The sequence below is a fragment of the Glycine max genome, chromosome 18 (genome assembly GCF_000004515.6).
Source record: "Glycine max cultivar Williams 82 chromosome 18, Glycine_max_v4.0, whole genome shotgun sequence".
Classification (NCBI taxonomy): Eukaryota; Viridiplantae; Streptophyta; class Magnoliopsida; order Fabales; family Fabaceae; genus Glycine; species Glycine max.
In genome coordinates, this window is record NC_038254.2 from 10,103,541 (window position 1) to 10,130,945 (window position 27,405).

Sequence of the window (27,405 nt, forward strand, 5' to 3'; positions counted from 1 at the left end):
TTTTTCTGCCAAATGTCCCTTACAGATGAGGTCTAAGCCTAGGCAAACATGCAATTACACATAGCTGACCAATGCAACCCCAACATCCTAGTCATAAAAGATAATAATAACCTACTGAAATTTTAGTCAATGACATCTTAAACAAAAACAAAAATCATTTCAAACAATATATCTGAAACCTATTAACCTAATCTGTTGATTTAAGTTTACCATATATCACATGAATCACAGGCTATTGATGTATCGAGATCAGAATCTCCTTCAATAGTAGCCAACCCATTGCGAACCTTGCAGCCATCACCATCCAAGCAAATAACTGCCTACAAAATGATGAAATACATAAGGATTAGTGTTATGCATTAAATGTTCAAAATGGCAACAATGTTGACAATTATATTAGTCCATGAACAAATTATCTGCAAGGATTTTCGTTATTTAAAAATGTTGAGGAATTTATAAATGTATTAATTGTGTTAGAGAATCAACTTATGATAAGAATCAAAAGATATTTGCATAGAGGATATATGCTCATGCAAAAATACAAGAAATACTAGAAGTCAAGATTTCTTGCCTGCAATTCTAAAATTATATTATATGGAAAAAAATTACATTTTCATCAATGTAGTAAGAGGGAAATGACAGTGTGTTATTCTTCTCTTCAATGGACCAGTCATCATCCCTGCAGTCATGAAGGAAAACAGTTAAGGTTATATAAATTTATTTACTGTAGAAACATGATCAAACTGTAAAGCATTTACTCAAAATTGAGTAATGAAACTGTGAAGAATTTACTTAAAATTCAGTCATAGTGATGGACGGCTAGAATTATGCAAAATTCATGACTTTCAACTCAAACACCAATTCTGAAAATCCTAAGCTTAAATTGAGTAATGAAAATAAGGCTGTCAATCATACACACATAATAGAGGAAAAGTTACTTGAAGAATGAATCATCTTCAACTTTATTGTTTCCAATGGTATCATATACCTTCACAATCATGAGTTTCACATGTTTAGTCAAGCACCAAATTTAATAGTATTTTCAAGGTATTAGATGCATTAAAAACACAAAATTTCATAATAATATTAATCAAAACAACAAAGTAAATGGCCTAAAACAGAATTAATAAAGTGAGCAAATTCAATTGTAACCTGAAGATTTATACTAAAGCAATGAAGATAAAGCAGCATTCCGCAATTTTATATCACTCACTGGAACACAAGTGATTAACTGAAACTCATTCTGGCAAAGTGGGCAAAGATTAGTGATGGTAGCCCAGTTGTCAATGCATACAAAGCAGAACCTGTGAAATAAATGTACAGAGTCAAAATTTCAGATATTTCAACATACATATTGAAAAATGAAGAAAATATTATCAACATTTAATGGGACCAAGTGGAGGAAAAGAATGAAAATTTAACATAACGAAATCATGGCGCAAACTTATAGAGGCTCTCCTACAGGCATTTAATCCCAATACAACATTCAATTTTCCCTTGTAGCTTTCAAATTTAGCACCTCCATACAACAAAATAAGCTCCACCATTTTAGGACTAACTCCCCAACTAATAACCATATATAAGACTATTTTATGTTTCCTCCAGCATAAGAACCTGAAAAAACTGTTTGCTGTTGTTGTATTCTGTTAAGCTAATCGTCACTGACCACCTATTCGATACTATGCTGCTTTCCCTTTGAGCAAAATACATTGTATTCAACTTTTCATTGACACCTCGGTCTTCAAACCAGGGCCTAATCCCCTACTCCACTAGCCACTGCCACTACCATCCCAATTTGACACAGTACATAATGTTATTCCCCTTCCTTTACATATCTAAAATCAATGTAAAGACTCCAATGCAACTTCCCAACAATATCTGACAAGGCAATTCCATCGGAGGATTTTGACCCTTGAACTTTTCGATAAGAAATTTTAATTTACAATTGTAATAAAATAGTGTTCCTACTTTCCGAGCAATTTTTCAATTTACAATTGTAACATTAATATATTAATTGCTAAATCAATTGGGCTGATTGTAGAATATGCCAAATTGAATCACCGCACGCCCCACTAAATTAAATGCAAAATGAAAGCCACTCACAAACTTTTCACATGACAATTCACCAACAAATTTCTCATATCCATAATAAAAATCAAATTTACATCTTTTTTAAGATATAAATTCATTCTTTAGCAACTACAACAACCTTTAAATAAATATTTCATTGGCAAGTATCATAATTTGAATGACTCAGAGGATATTTCGGAGTGGTCGGTTCGGATGATATAACACTTCTCAAATGTGTATACTATATAAAAATATATATATTTATTATAAATTTTAATTAATAATATACTAATTTGTTTATTAAAAAACATGGGTAACAAGAAGCAAAAGATCATTGACTATACCTAGGCTTGAAACTGAAAGTATAACAAGCTATTAGTTAGCCATTTAGTTATTCCAGATAGCACCAAATCATCTACCACTGTAATCCAATGGGAAGCTAATTCCTGTGGCTGTTAAGAAAGGTGATACTGTTATTTTGCACACTGTAATCCAATGTTTGAACATAACTATACTACAATTATGAACCATGTAAATATATTTCATGCCATTCACTAATATTGTATGTCTGTTGCGTTGTATACATGATGTTAACTGAATTTTTCAACTGTTCAAAATAGGTATATGGACGAATTGAGTCAAAGAGACGGTCTAGGATCGGTGTATGGATTCATTGAGCCACAGTCTATACTAAATGCAAATGATAGACGTGGACAATGTCAAGAATACATTGAAAAATGGCTTAAGGAATCGAACCGACATGTCTATCTAGGCACTTATTTGAATAAGCAAGTTGACTGTGTTGTGCTATAAGTTAAATGATGTTTGTGTTATTGATACATCACTGTTGTACACGCAAATGTAGGGGACATTGGCAGCTTATTGTTTTGTGTCCTACTAAAAATACTGTCGTCTGGTTTTGTTCTTTGCGTAGAAGGCCAGATGTTCATATAAAAGCTACAATTAACAAGTTAAGTAACTCATTTTAAGTTGTGGAATTTTGGTTATAGAACCCGCAGTACTATAGTAGTGTTGCCCACATTAGCTAACAATTTTAATGTTTCTTTTACAGTGCATTTAAGACTTTGGAAACCAACAGTGAGGGGAAATTTGGTCACAGTACACCGCGGTGGATTGAATTGAAGGTTAGTCGTAAATTTTGAATTTGGATGCAAATGATTTCCATTTGGAAAACATGTTAATGGTAACGTTGAATGATTTTTCCCATTCAATGTAGAGTCACGTTCAAAGTGGAGCCTATGAGTGTGGCTATTATGTCATGCATTGGAAGTGGAACATAATCGTCGGGCAGTTGAAGACTAATTGGACGCTGGTAAATTTTGTCTTCATTTTTTGTCTTCATTTTGTAGCACTACATAACTAATTACTTGTATTTTATATTGTGTAGTGGTTCAATGATGGCACGCCGCTAGACATCAACACGATCACAACATTAAGGAAAAAATGGGCAGAATATTTTGTAAAACTTAGAAGCATCCAATGTACAAAGCTGTAGTTAACATGCGAACAACCGCTTTGGTGTTTGCCATGTATTTCATTAATTGTTAGAAACAATTTACCTGATGTAATGACTTTTATGTGTCAATAACAATAGATATTTGTTAAAAACATGTTGTTTTGCACCTCAAGTTTGACACAATGTGTTGAATTTGCATTTGGTATTTGCGTCGGAACGATCATTGTTTGTTGTGCAAGCAACCTCGCAAATTCTGCAAGTCTTCCCAAAGGTGGCAAATGATAACTACTAATCATTTCAACGAACTACTGTTCCAAAGGTACTCTTTCTCACAATTCTCACTTCCTTCCATTCTTTAATCTCATTTTCTCTTATTTCTATTGGAGAAGAAAGTTTTCTTCTCATCGTGATTTTGTTTTTATACTAGCTTTTTGATTATGACAAAGAAGGTTCTATTTTGCGTGTTTGTGGAAAGAACGTTTTGGAGAATGAATATGTGAAGTTACTTAACTGAAACTGCAACTGTCATCCTACTTTTTAACTCGAAAATGTTTACTGTTAAACTTAAGTTCTCACTGCATATTGGAGCATTTAAAACTTTAGAACTAGAACTGCAGTTATTTCTTGTGCTCAGAAAGGTGTTTCTCTTAAACTATTGTGAAGAACCATGATTACTGAAGATTACATTTTGCTTTTTGTAGGATGTTTGAGATTGTTTGGCTTTGGAGCTATTACAACAGGCCTCTAGTCTGCACATGTATTCTATTTTATACTATTTCCATGAAATTTTATTCTTGTGTATTTCTTTTCTCTCTTCAATTTTTCTTGGGGCCACTGCTGAAGTGAATGAAACTGCTAAGAATTTTGGTGATGAAAAGCAAAAGCCTTCAGGTGAGGATGATGTTGCTGCAAATGGAAACAAGGAAAATCCTACTAATAAAGCTTAATTTCCATTTCCATCATTAAAATTTGTCAATTTTCCTTCTAAATATTGGGTGTATTTATACTTCTTGCATTTCTTAACATGCCTTTTATTTGTATTGTTGTATGTAGAATTTCTTAGTTAATGCTTTTAGTTTCTTTAAATTTTATAGCTTAATTAATAGCATTTATTTCTTGCTGGATAAGAGATGACTCTCGAGGAATATGAAAAAGTACTAGAAGAGAGAAGGAAGGCTTTCCACGCACTTAAGACTGAGGAGAGAAAGATACGTAGATACTAAAGTTTTTGAATCCTTGCAGCATCTCTTGAACAACAAAGACAATGATGACATCTTTATTAAGCTAGTAAGGCTTACGACTCTCTGTTTTCAGTCTAGTTTAGTTTTACGTATTAAGTGTTAACTCCTTATTTAATTTATTCTACCATTTTCATTGAATTACCATGGGATTTCAAATTTGGATTTGTTTTACTTTGGTATGTTTTTAGCATTTTGGTAATTCTGCTACATGGCCCTAACGGTTTGGAACCATCGTTATTTGGATAACCTACATCCGTTGTTGGGAGCTTTAATTTGCAGAAAAAAGTTAAAAGGTAAAATGTAGAGGTAGGCAAATGGTATTTTTTATATTCTTTACAAATGTCTTACATTGATTATCATATATGTGCCATCAAATTTATTATATATTGTGGGACTTTCAAATGGTCAAACTAATCCGGTTATATGCAACAATACGAAACTTAATGCAATTCTGACTGTGTTAAGTCGCATGATAAAGGTTTCAGTTAATGATTAACATAGATTACCACGGGGAAACAATTCTGACTGGAGAACAGCAGTATAGCACCAAAATCGCCGATGGAAATTCGTCTTAGTTTTGTTTGGGAGATATAAGCCCCTAATTGCTTTTTGCTTTAGAAAATCAATTTTCAAAATTTTAAATAAAAATCACACATTTCAATAGAAAATTATGACTGAGATTAATTGATACATGATCATTAACTTGGAATTTGGAAAACATTCTCCATTCCCTTTTTGAAGTATTTGCGGTGAAGTCAGGTTGCAATTGAATGGCAGAAAGTGGTGACATGGGGGGCTTAAAGGATATGATGCATTTTACCAATTGATGGCATTTATTTAATGTTCAAGTATTGTACATTTTTGTGTGGAGTGCATCTTGGTACCTTGAGTCCTTTGGAGGTTTGACTATATCAATATAAGTTGTTGAAGACTCTTGTTGGTTGGTAACCTCTGCATGAAGGGCCATTTTGTGCTAGCCTCTATCGTGGGAAGCACATTGGCAGCCATCTTTGGTTGCTGATTGTATGATTTAATTGTGGCTTAGCGGTAGTTTGTCAGATGACCTGCCCAAAATTGTAAATAGTTTGAAACTCTAGCTTTCCAGATATCCTAATTTTTCAGTTATCTGTAGGTGACAACTGTTGCGGGGAATACTGTCCATAATATCAAGGGAACCTCTGGTGACAAGTTCAGTTTTAAAGCCCCAACACATGGAATGTATAAATTTTGTTTTCCTATGATAAACTTGATATATCAGATGAAGTTAAAGAGCATGTATAAATATTTCAATTATATATGAACTATTGTATGTATGCAACTCAGTGATTTTAGTCAGCCAAATCTGATCTATTGAACGTTCCTTCCTCTAGTTATCTATTAAGATTACAATGGATACTGCACCACTGTGTCACTTCTTTATCTCTAATTCTTTTTCTATTTACACAATCTTGTTTAATTCTCCCAACAATTTCAGGTTGAGTTGGTTCTTGCCCAGTTTAGAAGAGCTAATGGGAGGGTTGATGAACCAGCTGTCAGGTTGAGTTGTTTATATTTCAACTCTGGATCTTTCAACAAACCCCATGTCTCTGATGCTTCTTTGACTCTCTCAACAACCCTTTCGTTCAAGGGGTAATTTGCCAATATAAGTTCGAGAAGGGTAATTTTACATTCAAGAATTTCATTATTGCTGTCTAACAATTCCTTGCCGACTTTGATATTGTCTATCCTTGCTGTGGATTATCTAGTGGACAAGGTTGCATGCTATGTCTCAGATGAAGGTGCTGCCATGCTTACATTTGAAGCACTTTCCGAGACTTCTGAGTTTGCAAGGAAATGGGTTCCATTCTGCAAGAAGTTCTGCATTGAACCACGGGCTCCTGAATGGTATTTTGCTCAGAAGGTTGACTACTTGAAGGATAAAGTGGATGCGACATTTATAAGAGAACGTCATGCCATTAAGGTTTGAAATTGTTCCTATCATGTCATTTTCAGACCAAAAGGAAAAGCCATAAACTTCAAATTTGAAATTTTCATGAAATATGACTAATTGAGAAACATAGTTTATACTAAAGGAAAGTCGAGTTATTGCAGAGTTCTGCTTTAAGACAAAACTTAGATGTAGGTTCTTAGGTGTTTTTAGTGGTGTTCTACTATCAAAACTGGAGTTTCTCCTTGGTAATTCACCTAACAAATGTTTGCATTAAAAATCAATATAGATTACTGAAGTGAAATTTCAATTCTGATTGAAGAATAACATTAGAAACACCTAAAGAGTTGTATGTAAGTTTTGTCCTTTGCTGCTATCTATAATTTTTCATTTTTTTCTATTTGGCTTCAAGCATTAACAGGTTGCATTTGGTGTTCACAATTGTGTTGACACAGAGGGAGTATGAAGAGTTCAAAGTGAGGATTAATGCATTGGTGGCTTTGGCACAAAAGGTTCCTGAGGATGGTTGGACAATGCAGGATGGTACTCCATGGCCTGGGAACAATGTCAGAGATCATCCCGGAATGATACAAGTGAGTACCATGTTATGATGCAATCTTGGTCTTCTGTGTATATTGAAAATGCTTTGTTGACATGGCATGTTTGTATGAGTTTAAGTGTTAAACTGTGATGCTATTTTATAGGTTTTCCTTGGTCAAAATCGTGTTCGTGACTTCGAAGGAAATGAATTACCTCGTCTTGTCTATGTGTCTCGTGAGAAAAGACCTGGATATGATCACCACAAAAAAGCTGGAGCTATGAATGCTTTGGTAGAGTGTCCTTCTCACTATAAAACTGAACTTTCTCAGTTTTCTTCTTTCTCCATTTTCCTTACCATTTTTCTAATGCTTTGTTGATTGATTGTGAAGGTGAGAGTCTCGGCAATAATCACCAATGCTCCTTATGTATTGAATGTTGATTGTGATCACTACATAAATAACAGTAAGGCCCTTCGTGAAGCCATGTGCTTCATGATGGATCCTACATCAGGGAAAAAAATATGCTACGTACAGTTTCCTCAAAGATTTGATGGGATTAATCGTCATGATAGATACTCGAATCGCAATGTTGTATTCTTTGATGTAAGTAAGAATTTGCTACTGTTGTTTGTGCATATATAATATACATTCATATACCTTGCAGTTTGCTTTGAAGGAAAAGCTAATATTTGTTTCAATGTGTATAGATCAATATGAAAGGTTTAGATGGCATCCAAGGACCAATATATGTGGGAACTGGGTGTGTCTTCAGGAGACAGGCATTCTATGGATATGATGTCCCTACATCGAAGAAAGCACCAAGAAAGACATGTAACTGTTGGCCTAAATGGTGCTGCTGTCTGTGTTGTGGATCTAAGAAGAAAAAGATTAAAGCAAAGTCAAGTGTGAAAAAGAAGATAAAGAATAAGGATGATATAAAGCAAATGCATGCACTAGAAAATATTGAATAGGGAATTGAAGGTACGAAATGCCTCAAATTGGCCATGTGTTTCATTTGGAAACATTCATATGCATTCTAAGACTCTAAATAATACTTTGAGATGCATTTGGTTGAGCTTTGATCCACTATTATAATGTACTTATGTGCATACTATTACTATCTTCGCATGCTTACAAAACTTAATAGTTTTTTAATGGCATTTTGTATTCCTCTTGAAACATTTATCACATGAATTGACAATGAGAAGTCATCACTAATGTCTCAATCGAAGTTTGAGAAGAAGTTTGGGCAATCATTTGTTTTCATAGCTTCAACACTCTTGGAAGATGGGGGTGTTCCAAAAGCAGCAAGTTCTGCTACACTCTTGAAAGAGGCCATCCATGCAATTAGTTGTGGTTATGAAGATAAGACAGAATAGGGGAAAGAGGTATGCTATTTGTTCCATATTTAAAGCCTTGAAGCTCTTTCAAGCTCTGGTCTTCCTGTACTTAGAGCTCTGCTACATTTGTCTTTCAGGTTGGGTGGATATATGGCTCAGTTACCGAAGATATTTTAACAAGTTTCAAGATGCATTGTCATGGTTGGAGATCTGTATACTGCATGCCAAAAAGGCCTGCTTTTAAAGGTTCAGCTCCTATAAATCTCTCATATCGTTTGCATCAAGTTCTTCGGTGGGCTCTTGGATCTGTTGAGATCTTTTTCAGTAGGCATTGTCCCATATGGTATGGCTATGGTGGTGGCTTGAAATCGCTGGAACGATTCTCTTACATAAACTCAGTTGTTTATCCTCTGACTTCAATTCCCTTAATTTCCTATTGCGCATTGCCAGTTGTCTGTCTGCTCACTAGGAAGTTCATTGTCCCCGAGGTAGGATTAATTTTTCTTTACTTTTAAGTACAATCCTCAAACTGAGTTCAAGTTACATCCTAGGAATACATAAACACAGGAGCAATTCTTGCATCATAAGTACAGTGCCTCTAGGCACCACCACTCAAAAAGCTAAAGATGTATTAAAATCATAATATAGATATAATTATCTCTAACTTTCGATTAGTAGTACCGGTGGCTTTAGGTACTGTGCTCAGACAAAATTCAAGAATTGCTCTAAACAATAAACATAGAATGTGATGCACTTTATGGTGCTTTAAACTAATGCTTTTTTTGTTTTCTTTTCTTCACAGATAAGTAACTATGCCAGTATCATTTTCATGGCCCTCTTCATCTCTATAGCTGCAACTGGCATCCTGGAAATGCAGTGGGGAGGTGTCGGTATACATGACTGGTGGAGGAACGAGCAGTTCTGGGTCATTGGTGGTGCCTCCTCACATCTCTTTGCTCTCTTTCAGGGTTTGCTCAAAGTTCTGCCAGGAATTCAGTCAGTATTGAAAATAAGCTTCCTCCTGCCAAAAAAATTGGACAACTATCATACAACCTTACTACATTGTTGCCGTGTCTTCCTGTAAGAATCTTTTGATAGTCTGTCCTTTGGTCTCTCTGTCTCTCTGTTCTTTTACTTGATGTTAAGGGCTATTGGCTATATTGTATCTAATTTTAGTTAATTGACAAGAATAACAAGCTTTTGGCATGGATTTAGCTCCTAAATTATGGTAACACACTAAAAAGTTGTGAATATTTGCATGTCAGTATTTTCATCCTTGTATGTTCTAAATGAGATATAAAATCTAAGAATATGAGTTTAGAATGTGCAGAAGCAAGAATATAAGGCTTGAAGAGGTTGACAAATTTTTAATTAGGTTCATATATAACACTATATTTATCATTTTTAAATAGGTTCTTGAACTATATTTATTGTTTAATTAGGTCCCTATTGGATCTTTGTTGGACCACAAGTTAAAGAATCCAATAAAAAAATTAAAAAACTAATAACTAAAAATTTGGAAAAAGTTAAAAAACCTGCTGAATAATTAAACTTTTTTAATCATATCGTATTGTTTATTATATTTAGACTTTTCTCTTATTTTTCTTCTCTATAAATATCTATAAACAGAGGTGTACAAGAACTTGGGTGAAAAAAGTATGAAAAATGTAAAAAAGAAAAACCAGTTATTCACTCAAGTTAGATAGGTATATGAAATTGATTTTTTTACTGTCATTTTTCATGTTTTTTCGTGCCGTCCCTCCAAAACAATGTCATTTTGAAGTAACAACACAGAAACAACACAAGAAGGGACAATACTAAGTTTGATGCCCGTCATAACCTTGGGTTTTGATATGACATGTTATTTCAGCCAAAATATTTTACATGATTTAGAGTTTTGACTAAGGACGTACAAAAAAATATCAACACTAAGTTTGCAAGTAAATTTTAGAAAATTTTAACTAGAACCGGAGAATAATATCTTAATACGACAATCAGTACGTTTTACTATCTGTTTAAAATAGTATCATCAAAATTAAACGGCCTAGATTATTAGTTTTGAATACCTTCTAAAATCAATTCTTACTCCTAAAATTATAGTGAAAATTTTAAAAGTTGAAGTACGTACCTATTTATTGTTTTGATATTTAATGTGATTTTAGTAGAATTAAAAGCTAATTCAAACACACTATATTTGTTTGAGATGGTGCGACAATATTGCCATTGGGTGCGTGGAGGTGATTAGGGGCGTGAAAAAAAAATAATCCGAACCATTTTAAATTAAAACCAAATAAAATTTAAAAAACATGATCATTTTGAGAAAAAAAATGAACCAAATCACTTTTTGAAATTGGTTTTGGTTCGAATTGAACCATTTTTATAAAATGGTTTGATTTGATTTTGTAAAAACTGAATCATATGTGTGCATAAGATGATGAACCAAATGGGACTGAACCAAAACTTAAAAGGAACTGAACCCATTTGATAAAAAAAACAAACCAAACCATTTTACAAACCATGATACAAATGGGACCGAAGTTTATGCTTCTTTTTGTAAAAAAATTTATTGTGATATGGTTGCTTGTGCACGCTAAATCTTGTTTTGGTATTTTTTTTCATGACTGCTTTCCATGTTTTGATTCTATGGTTAATGCAAAGTTAATTGTCTACTGCAGGTATCATTATATCTTGACAAGTTCTCTGGTTTATGTCAATCAGTACTTCATGAATGCAAACTTACCCTTTTACAAATAATATGCGATCACGGTCTTTTTGTGGAAATGCCTGGAAGGGACCCTTCAGATAGGTACTTATCAATATTATTTACTGATGATAACTGTTTTAGTTGACCTATGATAACCTATGTGATTGGACATGGTTTTCTTTAAATGACATGAAACTATGTTATATTGAACTGGAAGGTGCTAATAAGTAAAACTTATTGGAACAAATTGAAACTCTAAGATTGTATATTATCAATGAACCCCACATGTTTGACTGTATTCTATTGGTTTAGGAACTACCTTTCTTCTGTATTAATACAAGAACTCTTTGTTACTTTGGATCATGAAGATTTGTCTCTAAGAGCAAAGGTGAGTTTAGTTAGAATTGAGCAGTCTTGATTTTTTTCTGCCTGATCAAACTTTTATCATTTCTGATTCATAATGTTTACCTTCGACATTATCATTCTTGTCTATCCAATCTACAGGCAGCAAGAATCTTGGTAGTGCTCTTGTGCAAACATGAGTTTGATGTGAGATACCAGATGCCTGAAGATAAATTGTATATTGCTCAGCTATATTTCCCACTTGTTGGACAGGTGTGTAAAATTATTTAATTTTAATTTTTTGACATTATGTTAGGAAAGAGGACCGAAGTTTATGTAATCATGTTATCATTTTTTTAAACTAGTCCTTGATGTCCAATTTCTGTAATGTATTTTGTTGGTCTTTTCAGATATTAATTAGATGAAATCCCTGTTTTCAAAATCACAAGCATAATAATATATTTTCAAAATCCAGATTGATGGATAACCCTTCTCAGAAAAATCCCTCATATCCAAATTGAGTGGCTCTGAAAAAAATTGTTTACGATCTAGGCTTGTGTAGTAATTTTTTGGGTGTCTTACTAATATTGAGGTGTCCTTCTGTTTAACCATTTTTTTTATAAGAAAAATAAATATTTTCAAAATAAACTAAAACCTGCTGGAATTTGTTTATGTGAAAACTGGACAATGCAAGTTAAGTGCAACTTATAAATTCCATCATCCACAACATGCGGGTGTCCAAATTCTAGTGCAGTAAAAGAAATCTGATCTACACTTTTATCTAAGAGAGATTTAGTTTACCTGGTTGAACCACATAATCATAACAGGGCACTAAGCTAAGACCATGGTCAACTGCTATGACCAGTTTGGCACAAATAAACTCTTGTATTAGAATTAAAAATTCTACAATTGATTACCGAAAATAAAAAAATATAGGAAAATCTACTATTATATGTGAAGCATGTGTAGAACAAACAAAGTTAAGAGTTTGTCTAGTGGGCCCTTCAAAAGGGAACTTTTTATTTTTGTACTCCAGTGTGGGGTTGTTTCCATGACACAAGACACGGAAGACTCATACAATATACAATTGTTGGATAATTTTTGTGTGTTGTTAGAGATGATTTTAACTGCTCCTTTTGAAAATCATGAAGCAAACAAGAACTTCCGATGTAATTGGTTGATTATTTTGCATAAAACGAGGATTCACATGTGCATAATACATGCAGCTAGTGTATGTCATGCTAAGATTGTACCTCCAAATTATATTTTTATGATTTTTTATATTCTATTATGATCTTTATAATCAATATTATTCTTTTTTTAAAATAATTGACCTTTCATTGGGGGTGTTGGACTGTTTTGGCTAATTAAAAACTTAAAATCTCCCTGAAATAATAAATTTCAGAATTCAAATGTATAAAGTGGATGAAAAGAACATGAAAGAAAAAATAAGAAGAAAATTAGCTTGATTTTTTTTATTGCATGCGTAAAGTATGAACTATAGAATGGTTAATGAGTTCTGATTGATTAGTTTCCAGTTCTTTATTGTGTTGATAACAAAATTTAAAACTTGAATGAGTGAAGGAATTAAGTGAAGAAGCTGCCATGTGCCTTCTTGCACAATTTGATGGATAGTCTTAAAACGGTGGAGGAATGGACAATCTGTAGAGTCGTGGGAGGCTCATAAGGCACCGGTCCAAACTATCATAAAGCTGCCCTCAAGAGAGCTTGTTATAGGTAGGTACTAGGTATTGCTACTTGTTGATGCATTTTTGTCAACATTTTTTTATTATGTCTTATTAGTTCATAGTCATGTTTTTAAGGAAGGATTTATACTTCGGGTTCTGGCTACGGGTGTGAGGTCTTGTTACCTTATAAAGCTTTATTTGGTAACTATGTTAATTTTATGAACAAATTTTTATTTGGTAGGAGTATATTAAATAAGTGCTTAATGAAATTATTTATTTAAATGCATCCTTAGTTTCTTTTCACAGAATAAAAAAGATGCATCCTTAGTTTATAATTTTTAAGGATCCTTCAACTGGATTGAATATTTTAGGTGAATGATGATAAACTGTAGAAGCCTAAAGGCCAATGGAGGAAGTTCAATTTTTTTACTATTTTTTTTTATTTTTATAAAATACATTTTAAGATGGTTCTATGAGAAAACCGTCTTAGAATTCTCAATATATTTTATTTTTTAAAAAAAAGAAATACATTATAAGACGGTTCTTTGAAAATCTGTCTTAGAATCCTAAATTTATTTTATTTTTTTAAAATATATATATATATATATATATATATATATATATATATATATATATATATTCTAAGAAAAATTGTCTTAGAAAAGCTGCACATTCTAAGACGATTCTTAGGAAAATAATCATTTTAGAATGTACAATTTTTCTAAGACGGTTTTTTAAGAATCGTTATAAAATGTTGATTTTCTATGACTTTAACTACAAACACGGTTCAAACCGTCTTTAAAAGTGTCTTAGAACTAATGTATAATCATTTTTTTGTAATAGTACATTATAGTGATACTTTTAATTTCATTGAGATATTTTATAAATATAGACAAAGCAAAATATAACCAAAAAAATTGTATTTAACAAACAGAGAAGTCAAAACATATAGTCAACCTTTTATAATCATATATATGTATATATAAATTGGTAAACTAGCTATTAAATTAGTATTTAATTGTTTTTTTAACTAAATTCTTCTTTTCAGTTCATATAATACAACCTTAATCTTGAAAGCGGTATAAATAAATATTAATTAGCTGACTCCAAAGAACTTCAGTTAGCAAAAAGCTAGCGGCTCTAATATTTATATTTATTAAAAAAAGAATTCTTTCAATGAAACAATTTTCATATGAAAAAAGAAAAATTTGCACCATAATATTTTAATCAAACCTTATTTAATTTTGATTCTAAAATATCTACATAAAAAGAAAAACCCCATCACAAATGAAATGACTTGAGATTCAATTTTGTCAACTTATTTTTCTTCTTCTCTAACCTTTAATATCTCTCTATCTTGCCCCCTTTTTTCTTTTTGTTTGTTTGTTTTTTGGTCAGTGTCATAATCCTTAACTTTAAAAAAGAGAGTTCATTTGGTCAATTAATGCACCAAGTCCTTTTCCCTATTTCCAAATTTGTTTGGTTAGTTTTTAGTCCAAGTTGGCTCCAATATGATCGTGAACGTGAAAGGCACTTACCATAATATTTATCTGGCTTACGTTACGTAACATTTTTTCATTCTTATTTACAACATATTTTTTCACATATATTTTCCTGATGGGAAATACTAACATAAAGAATAATACACAACAATAATAATATCTTCAATGTGCAAGAATCAACCGAGGATACTAACAAATATAAAGTAGAAAAGTAAAAACCACAAGCACACGTAAGACATAAATTAACAACCACCAGGATCTCACCCTGTCCTCAGAGGAAATCATAGACGGTAACCAAGTCAGTTGCAGCCATGAACAGATAAATTAGATTCTATCCATTTAACACATCTGATGCATATAAAACCGTCAATAACCGCCTAACCGTTTCAAATTTTCAGATCAATTCATGCACTATGTATAAAACCTTCCATCCAAATCCATCATTCCAATTCCTTACACACATGAATATGGATCTAAATGAACAAAAAATTGGCATCAAAGTGTACAACAACAATGCAACTCCAGCACCCAAACATGAAACACTGAACCCCTCTTCCAACCCTCCTCAACCCATGAAACGTCGTGCCCTAACCTCCCTCCTCACCTTCGAGATTGTCCTAAAAAAACTAATCCTTACCACTAAAATGTATAGCAAATGAAAATATAAGAAGGTCATCATGTGATATTAGAATGTCTCAACAAATTATATTTTAATATATATTTATACATTCTTTTAATAAGATGTTTTTGTTATCCTACTCTTTTATATATATATATATATATATATATATATATATATATATATATATATACTAATCTTTTATATTTATACTATATATATAAATTATAAAAAATATTTTTAATGATGAAAAATCACTTCAATTAAATTGTGATACTATTAACACAAAGAATAAGAGAAACTAAAAATAACTATAATTTAATAAAGGAATAGCATGTGCACAAATTATATTGTTACTTAACCACAAAATTATCATATATGATAAATTTATTATTTTTTATAATAATTATTTTATAAGTGATACTGAAAAAAATTATAATTGATCAATGATATAAAAACTTTTGCATTAATCAAACTTTTGAATTAACTTTCATATAAAATTTAACATTGATAATTTTACCCTCTTCAACTATAATTTAATAAATGAATAACATGTGCACGGAGTATATTGTTATTTAATCACAAAATTATCAGATATGATAAATTTATCATTTTTTATTATGATTATTATATAAGTTATACCGAAAAAAAAATTATGATTGATTAATGAGAAAAAAATTAAACTTTTGAATTAACTTTCATATATAAAATTTCTTATACGACTAAACTATTATAGTTGTTGTTATATTTCGTCTATGGGTTTGGATAAGGACGTCATCTCGTGGTATTAGAAGGTCCCGTGATATTAGAAAGTGTTAACAAACTATACCCTTTTATGTATTTATATACTATTTTAAAATGAATAAAAATGACTTATAAACTTTGATAATTTTACCATCTCCAACTATAATTTAATAAATGAATAATATGTGCACACATTATATTATTATCTAATCACAAAACAACCATATATGATAAATTTATTAAATTTTATAATAATTATTTTATAAGTTATATTGAAAAAAAAATTATGATTGGTTAATGATAAAAAAAATTTACATAAATTAAACCTTTGAATTAACTTTCATATATAATTTTTTATACTATTAAAACTGTTGTATTTATTATTATATTTAAGGAGGTTATCCCTTAGTATTAGAAGGTCCATTTGTATTACAAGGTCTCAACAAACTATACTCTCTTATATATTTATATATTCTTTTAAATGAGTGTTTTTGTTAGCCTACTCTTTTATATATTTATTATATATATACTACTCTTTTATATAATATATATATATATATATATATATATATATATATATATATATATATATATTATAGATTAAATTTTAAAACATATTTTATAATGATGAGAAATCACTTCAAATAAATTGTGATACCATTAACACAAAGAATAAGAGAAACTAAAAATAAATTTTTAAAAATTAAAAGGACTAATAAAGAACAAATTATTTTTTTGAAGGATGTGTTCCTTTATTGAATAGAGAGTATAAATGAAAAAAATAACAATAAAATAACATGGGACTTATGCTCACTAAAAAAAGCTTAAGGTAGTAATGGAAAAAATTAAAATGCATGGAGTCGCAATCAACCGAGTGAGGACAGAAATGTAATTTCATTGATCTATTCCTTTATATATATATATATAAGTGCATAACACTAAGGTCGAAACTATATCCTCCTCCTTCTTCTTCGTTTCTGTGGTCACAAACCAACCAAGGTGTCCCCTATAGACCAAACAGGTGTCAACATATTAATCAAGTAAGCCACAACACTGCCACACAAGATGCTTGATATATATCATTTGCATATCATCTATATAGGTGTTTTTTTTTCTGGTTTGCATAACAATAAATGTATGGGATTTAAAATTAAACATGTAAACTCACCATTCACCATATCAAATTATCCCCAAAATATTCAAACAAAAGAAGTGAAAAAATACAATTAGTCACTACCATTGTTGTCTCTTAAAATAACCACAACAACTCAAATTCAAACCAAAACACTAATAAACTAAACAGCACCTTCAGCCAATGCATCTCCATATAAACTTATTCATCACCACCACCTTTCGCTACTAAAAAAAGGGCTTTCCACGACGCAGTTTTTACGACGGTCATGACGCAAACATCTTAAAAATATATGCAGTTTCATTTTTGTAATTTGAAGCTACTATACGAAGATGGTGTTACTCAAACCCGTCTTAAAATTACTTGTTCAACGACGGGTACTACAACATCATTGTAGAAAGCGCAATGACATTTATTTTATAAAATAAATTATTTTATTTAAAATGATTTAAGACGGTGCGGATATGCACCGTCTTTGAAGCCGAGAGAGACGACAGTGATTTTATAAACACCGTCTTTAATTGGTTTAATTAAAATTAAAAAATAATGCCCACGTCTCTTTATCAGCTCTTACTTTTCACTCCGAAGGTTGTAAATTGAGAAAAGTAGCCGTGAAGAAAGAAGTACGGTGCTCGTAGGTGAACGACTCGAAGTTGCTCTGCACTGGAACGATGTCGTCGGCGATGGCAGAACTTTTCTCCTCCGTCTTCGGATCGATGGCCGCGTAATCCAGATCTATGTAAGGAACCGGTTTGGTTTCGGAGAACAAGTACTGAGACAAATTTAGATCCGTCTTCAGATTAGCTAGCAGCCAGGACGCGGCCTCAGCCTCCTCGGTGCTGACGTCAGCGTCAGCGTCAGCATCGGTGTTGGAGAAGAAGCGGTGGTGGAAGTTGATCGGCAAGGAGGCCTTGAATGAGTGTACGAACTCAAAGAACGGCGTGACAGGGATGCGCTCGTGGCAGCTGGCGAGGGGGTTGGCGAAGTGGATATCACGGTCTCAGGCGAGGTAGAGAGTGGCGGCGTCGTCCTTGCAAGTCACATGCGTCGGCACCTGCTCGCACACCTCGCAGAGCGTGACACGCGAGTGGCGCGACCCGAGCTTGTTGGCAACATGAACCTTAGAGTAAGGTCCGAGAGTAATTACTCACTATAGTGATTAAATCAATCTATTGTTGGGCTCTAGAATGACAGTGTAAGGTCCGAGAGTAATTCATCATGTTCTTCGCAGTTAAATGTTTGCTTAATTAACAATATGTCAATGAATAAGTACTTAGGTATAATTACATTTGTTATGGAAAAGAAATTTCTTCATTTCTAAGGCAGAGGCTGCTTCATGCTAGTGTTGCCATGATCCAGATCAAAGAAAATTACTACTATTGATATCTAACCAAGGCTATACAGTTTGTTGTTGTTTAGAATTATATTACAAGCCTTTATTTATGGTCAATTTGATACACAGTTGGGCATGCAATTTAATATTGAATGAGTCCTAGTATCTATGATCAGAACCTCGCATAACTCTCATACTCTGTATTGGCTGAGCCATATGCACAAAGCCATGTTTTTCACATGAACAAGGACTTAAAATGTAGAAATTATCTATATGTCTCTAGGCTTTATAATGATTGCAAAAAATTGTAATTCTACACATCAAATAAAACTTTCATTGATTATTATCCAAATGCATGTCAGTTATAATTTAGAATTTACATTCAAAGAATTAATTATTGTTTATTTAATTACATTCAAAGAAAATGCATGAGTGTTTTCAGGCCCTAGTTGTTCCTCAATTGGTTATGGAGAAGCAGAGGAGTTAGGACCCTTGTTTCCTCAGGACAACAGCCAACCAAAGCTAAAGTTAAATCCTTATTCTTGGAATAACGGTTGGTGAATTTAGATTCGTAGCCAATAATTTTTCACCACATACCAAAACATATATACTATACATGGTCATTAATTCTCATAAGTTGATTTGTAAATTTGGTAAATGTGTTTATTCAAGATAAACTATATGCTAGAAAAAGCAATGATCCTTAACCAATATAATTTCTATTTCTATAGCTGCCAATCTTTTGTCTTTGGAATCCCCTGTTGGGGTGAGGTTCTCCTACACCAACACCAGCAGTGATATAAGTGAGCTTGGTGACACCATTACCGGTAATGTTAAATGTTGTTGTCATCTAAATATTTGTACTTTTTTTATCTTGCTTTTACTAAATGTGATTTATTGATGGAACGTTATTTGTCAACATCAGCTAAAGATTCACACACCTTTATCATCAAGTGGTTTAGAAGATTTCCACAATTCAGGTCACACAAATTCTACATTTCCGGTGAAAGCTATGCTGGTATCTAGCAATGTTCTAAAGCAGGCTATTGCTTGCTTCAACTCCCAAGTTGCTTCCTACACCTCCTTTATAACTTCTAGAATAAACAATGCAGAATGTAAAATTACATTCCGGAATACACATTTTTTTTTTTTACTTCTAGAATGACCAATTCAAAAAGTAAAAAATCATTCCAGCATTTGGTTCTTAGCAACAAGTATGACTCCAAATTGCTAGAAATCATTGATGCAAGGTGAGTTCATCAGTTCATGAATAGGTGGAATATGTCAGCATCTAGTTTTCCTTATTTTACAAGTACTTTTAAATTATGAGGGTAGGCCTACAATCCATTTTATTTTGCATTTCCCCCCTTTGCTTCTCAACTTAGAACTTTAGTTGATAACTCATGTACCATGTATGGATCCGGATTCCTAAACTTACTATTATGCAAATGCAGATGGTCCAGAATGGTGACCACAAATGTTCAAAAAGTGGGAAGGAGCAAATGCTGAATGCATCTATAACTCGAGCCGATGACATGGAGCAAATGAGCATTTATATGAATGTGGTATAAATTATTTATTGCGCATGTTGGGCCATCTTGCTTTCCATTTCACTCTATGATTTGTGTTTATAACTTCATATGGTCCTACTTTGTCTCATTATCTTGTAGTTCCTTGAATTTTTGTTGTCTTCAGTTCTTGTCGATGTTGTAATTGCTGACTTGTTGTTTTTGAAAATGTTTACGTTTTCACCTCAACTGTTAATATGTAAAACTTAAAATCTGTATATTTCCCATTTCATTTTAGGTTTGGCTAGTGCTTGCAGCGTCTTGAACATGCTCATTCTCAAGGTGTCACAAGTGTTTCCTTCTCTCGTGATGGAAGTCAGTTATTAAGCACTTCATTTGACAACACAACAAGGTTTTCATTTAATTTTACTCATTTGATGCAGTTTTTCATTCTTATTTATATCTTTCTTTGGAGCTTAAGCCAGTTATTAAATTGAGAAAGCAATACAAGGTTTATAAAAATGAATTAAGGGTTATTGAAGGGTTACAAACATGAACACTCATATTTTATTCCTTTTGCTTTTGAAAAAAAAAAACTCAAATAAGAGTATTTGCTTATAATGAAAGTTTTACCTTTTCTGTGAAATTTTTTAAATTAACATAATATTGATATGAATTAATTCTAATATGTGTCAAATTTATACTCATGACGTTGTTTAATATATATTGATTAGCTTCTAGCTTATGGGTGTTGAGAAAGGCATCAAATTGGAAGGCTTGAGTTATATGTACCGATAATTAGTATAATTATATTTGTTCTATTCACAAGTGCTATAATGCATGTATTGCTTGAGTTATATGTCTTGTATTAGAAGATTAATATGATTTTTTTAAATTCTCTGGTATTGGCCTATGATCAGGATTTTGTCAAGAGATTTTTTCCTAGTACTTTCCTGGTTTCCTTTGTGGCTTTGGTATGTTTATGTCAATTAGCTTAGCATTTGATTCATCTATGTCCGTTTTACCAAGTATCTAATATGAGCTGGAAAGTATCTTTAATGAGTATTATTTGAACAACGTAATGTTAGAGCTGATGCATTACCCTATCTTATTATAAAGTATTACAATTATTATATGAAAAGTCACTTTAAGATAATTTTTTATTGTTTTTATTTTTTTAGTGACATTAAATTGAAACATGTTATTCTCTTTTATCTTCTATTTTTTTCCATCGTTGTTTGGTCCTTGTGTTTTCTTTGTTGCTTTTTTTTTTGGAACTGAGGTCTTCATTTAGATCTGTATCAATTGTGCCCCATTTAGATGTTGTTTTTGTCATTTCATAATAATGCTTTTATTATTTTAAATTAATTTTTTTTTTCAAAATAACATTCTAAGACGGTCGTTAGCTAATGACCGTCTTAGAAAGGTACCTTTATAAGACGATGGTTAGCTTAACAACGTCTTTAGAAAGTTACATTTCTAAGACGTTGCTTAGCTAATGACCATTTTAGAAAGGTACCTTTCTAAGACGGTGCTTAGCTAACCATCGTCTTAGAAGGCAACGTTTTTCTAAGACGGGTTTTATAGAGGCATCGTCGAAAGTTTTGGCTTTTGACGACGTTAGATTCAAAGACGGGTGACCACCGTCTTTGAATGCTCTTTTTGACCGATGTAGAAAGCGTTTTTTTTAGTAGTGTTTCAATTAGTTAATTAATTAATCATCCCTTAAACCAAACAGTACTTACCGGAACAGTGATGGTTAATAACTACTTATCTCATTTGCACTCACGCGTGCGATCAGAGGCATGAACGACGTTGTTGAAGGCGTAGCTGGTAGTTTCCAAATTTCAATTTTTTTAACACCTCTGTGTGCCACGTCATCTCATAGCATCGTAACAGACTTTGCAGACCAAATGGGAAATCATGGACAAAGAAACAACCTTCTTGAGCTGATCTTGCTGCATCTTTTTTTTTTTCGTTGCTCCTTCCTTGATCAAAGATCGAGCTGCAACATTAAAATTCAGGATGAAAATAGAAAAAAATTGAACCAGTTAACCCAGTTTGGAAATGGAGATGAAACCCTATAACGGAAGCAGAAAGACTTAGCAGGAGACGCAAAGAGAGTAATTCAAAGACCAAAAACTATTTTGTGAGAGAGAGGTGTCAATAAAGAAAAGTTGGTTCAAATTTTTTAAAATTCCAACAATGCAATGAGGACATAAATGTATTTTCATTGGACTACTATTTTATATTAGATATATCAGATGTAGCAACTTGAGGAAAAATACAAAAATTAATTATCATTTAAAATAAAAATATATAATATGTAATTATAAATATGTGGGGGTAATATTTGAGATCAACTGAAGTTTATGACACATGAGTCAAAGAAGTGTTGCCTAGCACTATAAAACCAAGAGCTCCAGAATATTCCTTAGGAACAGGTGGCAGGGACTGCCATAGATGGTACACAGGATCCAAGGCATGCCATGATATTTTTCCATTTGGGTTCCTCTTAATGACATATATCCACTCTTCTGCAACTCCAAGACTCTTGCAGAGAGAGTCAAAGAAGTTACCAACCAAAAGACAATACCATCTTTAGCCGACTAGCCCAAGTTTACGGTGTTCAACTTATGTGACTCGGATTAGGCATCTTCTCTGCTTGAATAAGCCAATTCAAGTCCATTTTCGGGTTTCGGGTTTTGGGTCGGGTCGGATTTTAACCGACCTTGTCTTCCTTTCTTTGTTCTCTTCATTAATCTAAAATCTTCTGCTTCTCCTCTGATTTTGGAGTCCTGACCTGATCGTGATTTTTTTAGACAGGAGGATGGTTCTAGAATTGGGAAATGATTAAGAGAAGTTTATTTATTTTTATATTTTAATTGATTAGGATGATTTTTAACCGATAGAAAATATAAATTTGATTTTATAATACATACTAATGATCTTTTGAGTCGTCATAAATTATGTTGTCAAATATTTATTATTTATCGGATGCGTTATCACTTAATTTATAACATAGACTAAAAAAATATTTTAAATATTAAGGAGCCGATTTGAAAATAAAATTTATCCACGGCCCCGCCGATGTCGTCTACTATGGCTTCGTCACCCCGTCGTGGCCTTCCCGGAGGATGGCAGGTTCAAGGTCGGGTTCACCGACTTCGTCCACGAATTCATGTCGGTGATGGTGTTCGTGGCCATTTCTATTTTGGATTATAGGGTCACCAATTGCCTTTCCCCCCGAGAGGGAGAGTTTCCTTTTGATGGTAGGGATTGTTTGCAGTGGTTTGTTCCTCATCTTCCCTACTTTCAGACATGGGATTGGTTGGATGTCTACTAGTTAATTATGTAAAACATGTACGTGTGTTGTGTTTCTTTTTGTTGTTTCTTTGCATTGTTTTTTTATGTTTATGTGAAAATAATGACCAAGGATCAACAATGTTGTTGGTTTGGTCAGGCTTGGATTATTGGTTGGATAAATGTGCTTAATTAACTATCCATTATATAATGACATCATTGATTCAAATGAATTTAATTTTTAGTTTTAGAATATTCATTTTCATACCATTTCTTTTCTAGAACTAGATATTATTTGTTAAAAAACCGATCAGATTGAATATCAATGTATCCTCTCATGATCCATCTTAGTACCATCATTGCAAATTTTGTGACAATTTGTATTTTTTGTTTAGTTCACTTTTGTTTCTACTTTCGAGATTCTACAATTTTAAGAGGTCAATCCGAATTTTGAAGGAATTTTCGTTTGTATATGGTTATTTATAGGATAATTTTTTTATTATATAACTCATAAAAACACTCATTGTACATATATGATTTCTTTATCCATTAACATATGATATTATAATTATAATTATTTGGATTTGGGCAAATTCAAGTATCAACATATATATGTACTAGACCCAACAAAGATCTAGACCCGAAATATTTTTATGGGTCTGATTTAGATCACATCCATCAAAGTTAGGTGCTCCAAAATCTTACTAACCTTTTTAGAGCACATTATTTTTACCTAACACTTTTGAATTTTTTGGGCAGTTAATGTGTTAGGACCAAATTGTGTCACGTGTGACTTACCTGCATATGAATTTTATAAACAAACAAAGGAGGTCTCAAACTATTGAAGCATCAACTAATTTGAATATCAATATATCTTCGCAAGTATCTCATTCACCCATAAGATCCATCACAGAGGAATACAAACCACAAGAAAAGGGTGCCTAATTACATCCTAGATCATTGCTCATACATTATACAAATATTAAACTAATATATATGTATATATGTATATATATATATATATATATATATATATATTTATTTTATCAATTGCTTATCTATTTTTGGAAGAATTAAAAGTGTGTTTGAATTAACATTAAAAACACATTAAATGAAAAAATTACATGTTTCATCGCAAAAATTTTGAGCAATTATGTTATAACTTTTATCTGAAAGTCTGTTGACATTGAATTCAACAGCTTGCCAAACACACACTTAGTTGATGATACAAAGTACATATATCATTAGGGTATACTAATGGAAGATAGATGCGCTTGAAATGAATGGAGATCCAATATAAGCATCAAAATAAATCTATTTTCTAATATATAAAACAATTTTATTTATAATACACCAACACAATCAATTCGTAGTATCTTTGCTCCACTAGGCGAAATGCAAAATTGAATTTCTCTAGTGTCACAGCAAAGAGTCCATTATTCCCCTGTAGTTTCTCTATAGTCCTACTTCAGGGTCTTCTTTGTTGATGCCATTATCATTGTTCCCTTGAAATTTGATATATTTTTACCACCTAGCCATTAGTACATAAATTACAAGGTCTGCTGCAGTGAGTGCGGCTAAGAGGAAGTAAAACATATCCAAATGTCCTTTGTTCAAGTTTCCTGGGATCCATCCTGGCATCTCATCAGTGGCAGAAATCTTCATCACAATTGCAACAAGCAAGCTACTAACAGAGTTTCCTAGTGATATTGAAGTCATGCAAAGTGCACTACCAAAGCTCTTTAATCCAATGACATGGGCAAAAGTTACTCGAGGACTTGAGAAAAAGTGATGATATGGATTCCAGTGACATGATTCTTTCAAATTGTAAAAGAAGTAGAGCTTATGATGGGGCGGATTTGGAGGACAATCCACCAGGGAATGCAGCAGATGACTGTATGGAAACCAGTAGACAAAATAGTCTATTGTGTTGATCGATGTCCCGATGTGCAGTTGAAGGTTGTCTATCTAAGGAATTTGCAGGACTACTCTCAACTCGTTCCTTTGTGCAGCTTGGTAGGGAGAGAAGAGCTTCCTTTTGATGAAGAACCCCCACCTATAGTTAAAGAAGTATATAGAAGTTTATTTTGCTAGTTGATACCTGTTGATGTATTCATTTTGAATGTTGGCGGCATTGTAATTTGTAACATCATCATGGTGAGTGTTAAATAACTTAACTATCCATTGCCTTTGATAAAATCAATAAAAATGAGTTGTGTTTTGGTTTTATGTTGACATTCCATCCCATTGCTTCAATATGTATACTTGAATTTGAGAACCAGGTACATATGTTGAACAGTTATATAAAATTTTAAAACTTGAATGAAATTTAAAAAATTCTTTGTGTTGTGTTTCACGTCATGACTAGTAAAAAAGGTAAGACGTCCAATTCTATTTTTATTAGTTGGCTGTTTATTTATTTTTATTCGTAACAACGTGTTGTTATATAACACAGTTAATTACTTGGCCTCCATAAAATTTTCAATTATGTTCTCAAGTGGGTTTTATTTATTGCTATTGAAAATTATGCTTTATTATGACAAAAAAATTTAAGCTTGCATCACATTCTATTTTTTAAGATTAAATCAAACATAAAAATAATGACATAATGAGTCATGTTCCTTTTCAAATTTCTGGAGAGAAAAAAAATCACAATTTAAACTTAACCGTTTCAAATTGTCACAATTTAAACTTGTAAAACCGTCAATAACCACCTAACTTTCAAATTGTAAGAAATCCATACACGGTATAAAACCTTCCATCCAAATCCACCATTCCAATTCCTTACACACATGAATATGGATCTAAATGAACAACAAATCGGCATCAAAGTGTACAACAACAATGCAACTCCAGCACCCGAACATGAAACACCGAACCCCTCTTCAAACCCTCCTCAACCCAAGAAACATCGTGCCCTAATGGCAAAGGGCGTCCAAAAAACCCTATCAAAAACCTCCCTCCTCGGTAACTTCCTCCCCACAGGAACCCTCCTCACTTTTGAGATGGTCCTCCCCTCCATATACAAGAACGGCCAGTGCACCCACATTCACACCCTCATGATCCACTTCCTCCTCTTGGTTTGTGCCCTCTCCTGCTTCTTCTTCCACTTCACCGATAGCTTCCACGGCCCCGACGGTGCCGTCTACTATGGCTTCGTCACCCCGAGGGGCCTCGCCGTCTTCAAGCCCGCTGTGGCCGTCCCGGAAGACGACAGGTTTAAGGTCGGGTTCACCGACTTCATCCATGCCGTCATGTCGGTGATGGTGTTCGTGGCCATTGCTATTTCGGATCATAGGGTCACCAATTGCCTTTTCCCCGGGAAGGATAAGGATATGGAGCAAGTGAGGGAGAGTTTCCCTTTGATGGTGGGGATTGTTTGCAGTAGTTTGTTTCTGGTCTTTCCTACTTTCAGACGTGGGATTGGTTGCATGTCTGCCTAGTTAATTATGTAACATGTAACATATGTACGTGTGTTGTGTTGTTTTTTTTATTGTTTCCTTACATTGTCTTTTTTTATGTTTGTGAAAATAATGACCAAGGATCAACAACCCTATTGGTTTGGTCAGGTTTGGATTATTGGTCGGATAATTGTGCTTAATTAATTGTCCGATTCTATGTTCATTCTATAATGACATCTCAAATGAATTTAATTTTTAGTTTTAGAATATTCATTTTTGTACCATTGCTTTTCTAGAACTGGATATTCTTTTCTAGAAAATCGATCTGATTGAATATCAATGTATGATCCATGTTAGTACATCATTGCGACTTTTATGACAATTTGCAGTTTTTGTTTAGTTCACTTTTGTTTCTACTTTTGAGATTCTACAATTTTAAGAGGTCAAGTTGCGCTTCGAAGGAATTTTCATTTGTATAAGGTTATTTATATGATAACCTTTTTATTATATAACTCATAAAAATACTCTCTAATAC

General features: G+C 32.7%; 1 protein-coding gene, 1 long non-coding RNA gene and 2 pseudogenes across 2 annotated transcripts; 3 read left to right on the forward strand and 1 right to left on the reverse strand.

Annotated features, from left to right (window-relative positions):
* Positions 1-2,694: 2,694 nt before the first annotated feature.
* LOC100805026 (cellulose synthase A catalytic subunit 2 [UDP-forming]-like) lies at positions 2,695-9,809 on the forward strand (annotated as a pseudogene).
* A 1,549-nt stretch (positions 9,810-11,358) lies between these two features.
* LOC102661799 (uncharacterized) lies at positions 11,359-11,919 on the forward strand. Its single transcript, XR_005889804.1, has 3 exons — positions 11,359-11,400; positions 11,611-11,686; positions 11,803-11,919. It is a non-coding gene; the product is annotated as an uncharacterized lncRNA (long non-coding RNA).
* A 5,983-nt stretch (positions 11,920-17,902) lies between these two features.
* LOC100805570 (zinc finger protein CONSTANS-LIKE 4-like) lies at positions 17,903-25,188 on the reverse strand (annotated as a pseudogene).
* A 1,079-nt stretch (positions 25,189-26,267) lies between these two features.
* On the forward strand, positions 26,268-26,912 carry LOC100806096 (protein DMP9). The gene has a single exon (XM_003553043.3). The coding sequence runs from the start codon at positions 26,268-26,270 to the stop codon at positions 26,910-26,912; it is 645 nt and encodes a 214-aa protein (XP_003553091.3).
* The last annotated feature ends 493 nt before the right edge of the window (positions 26,913-27,405 follow it).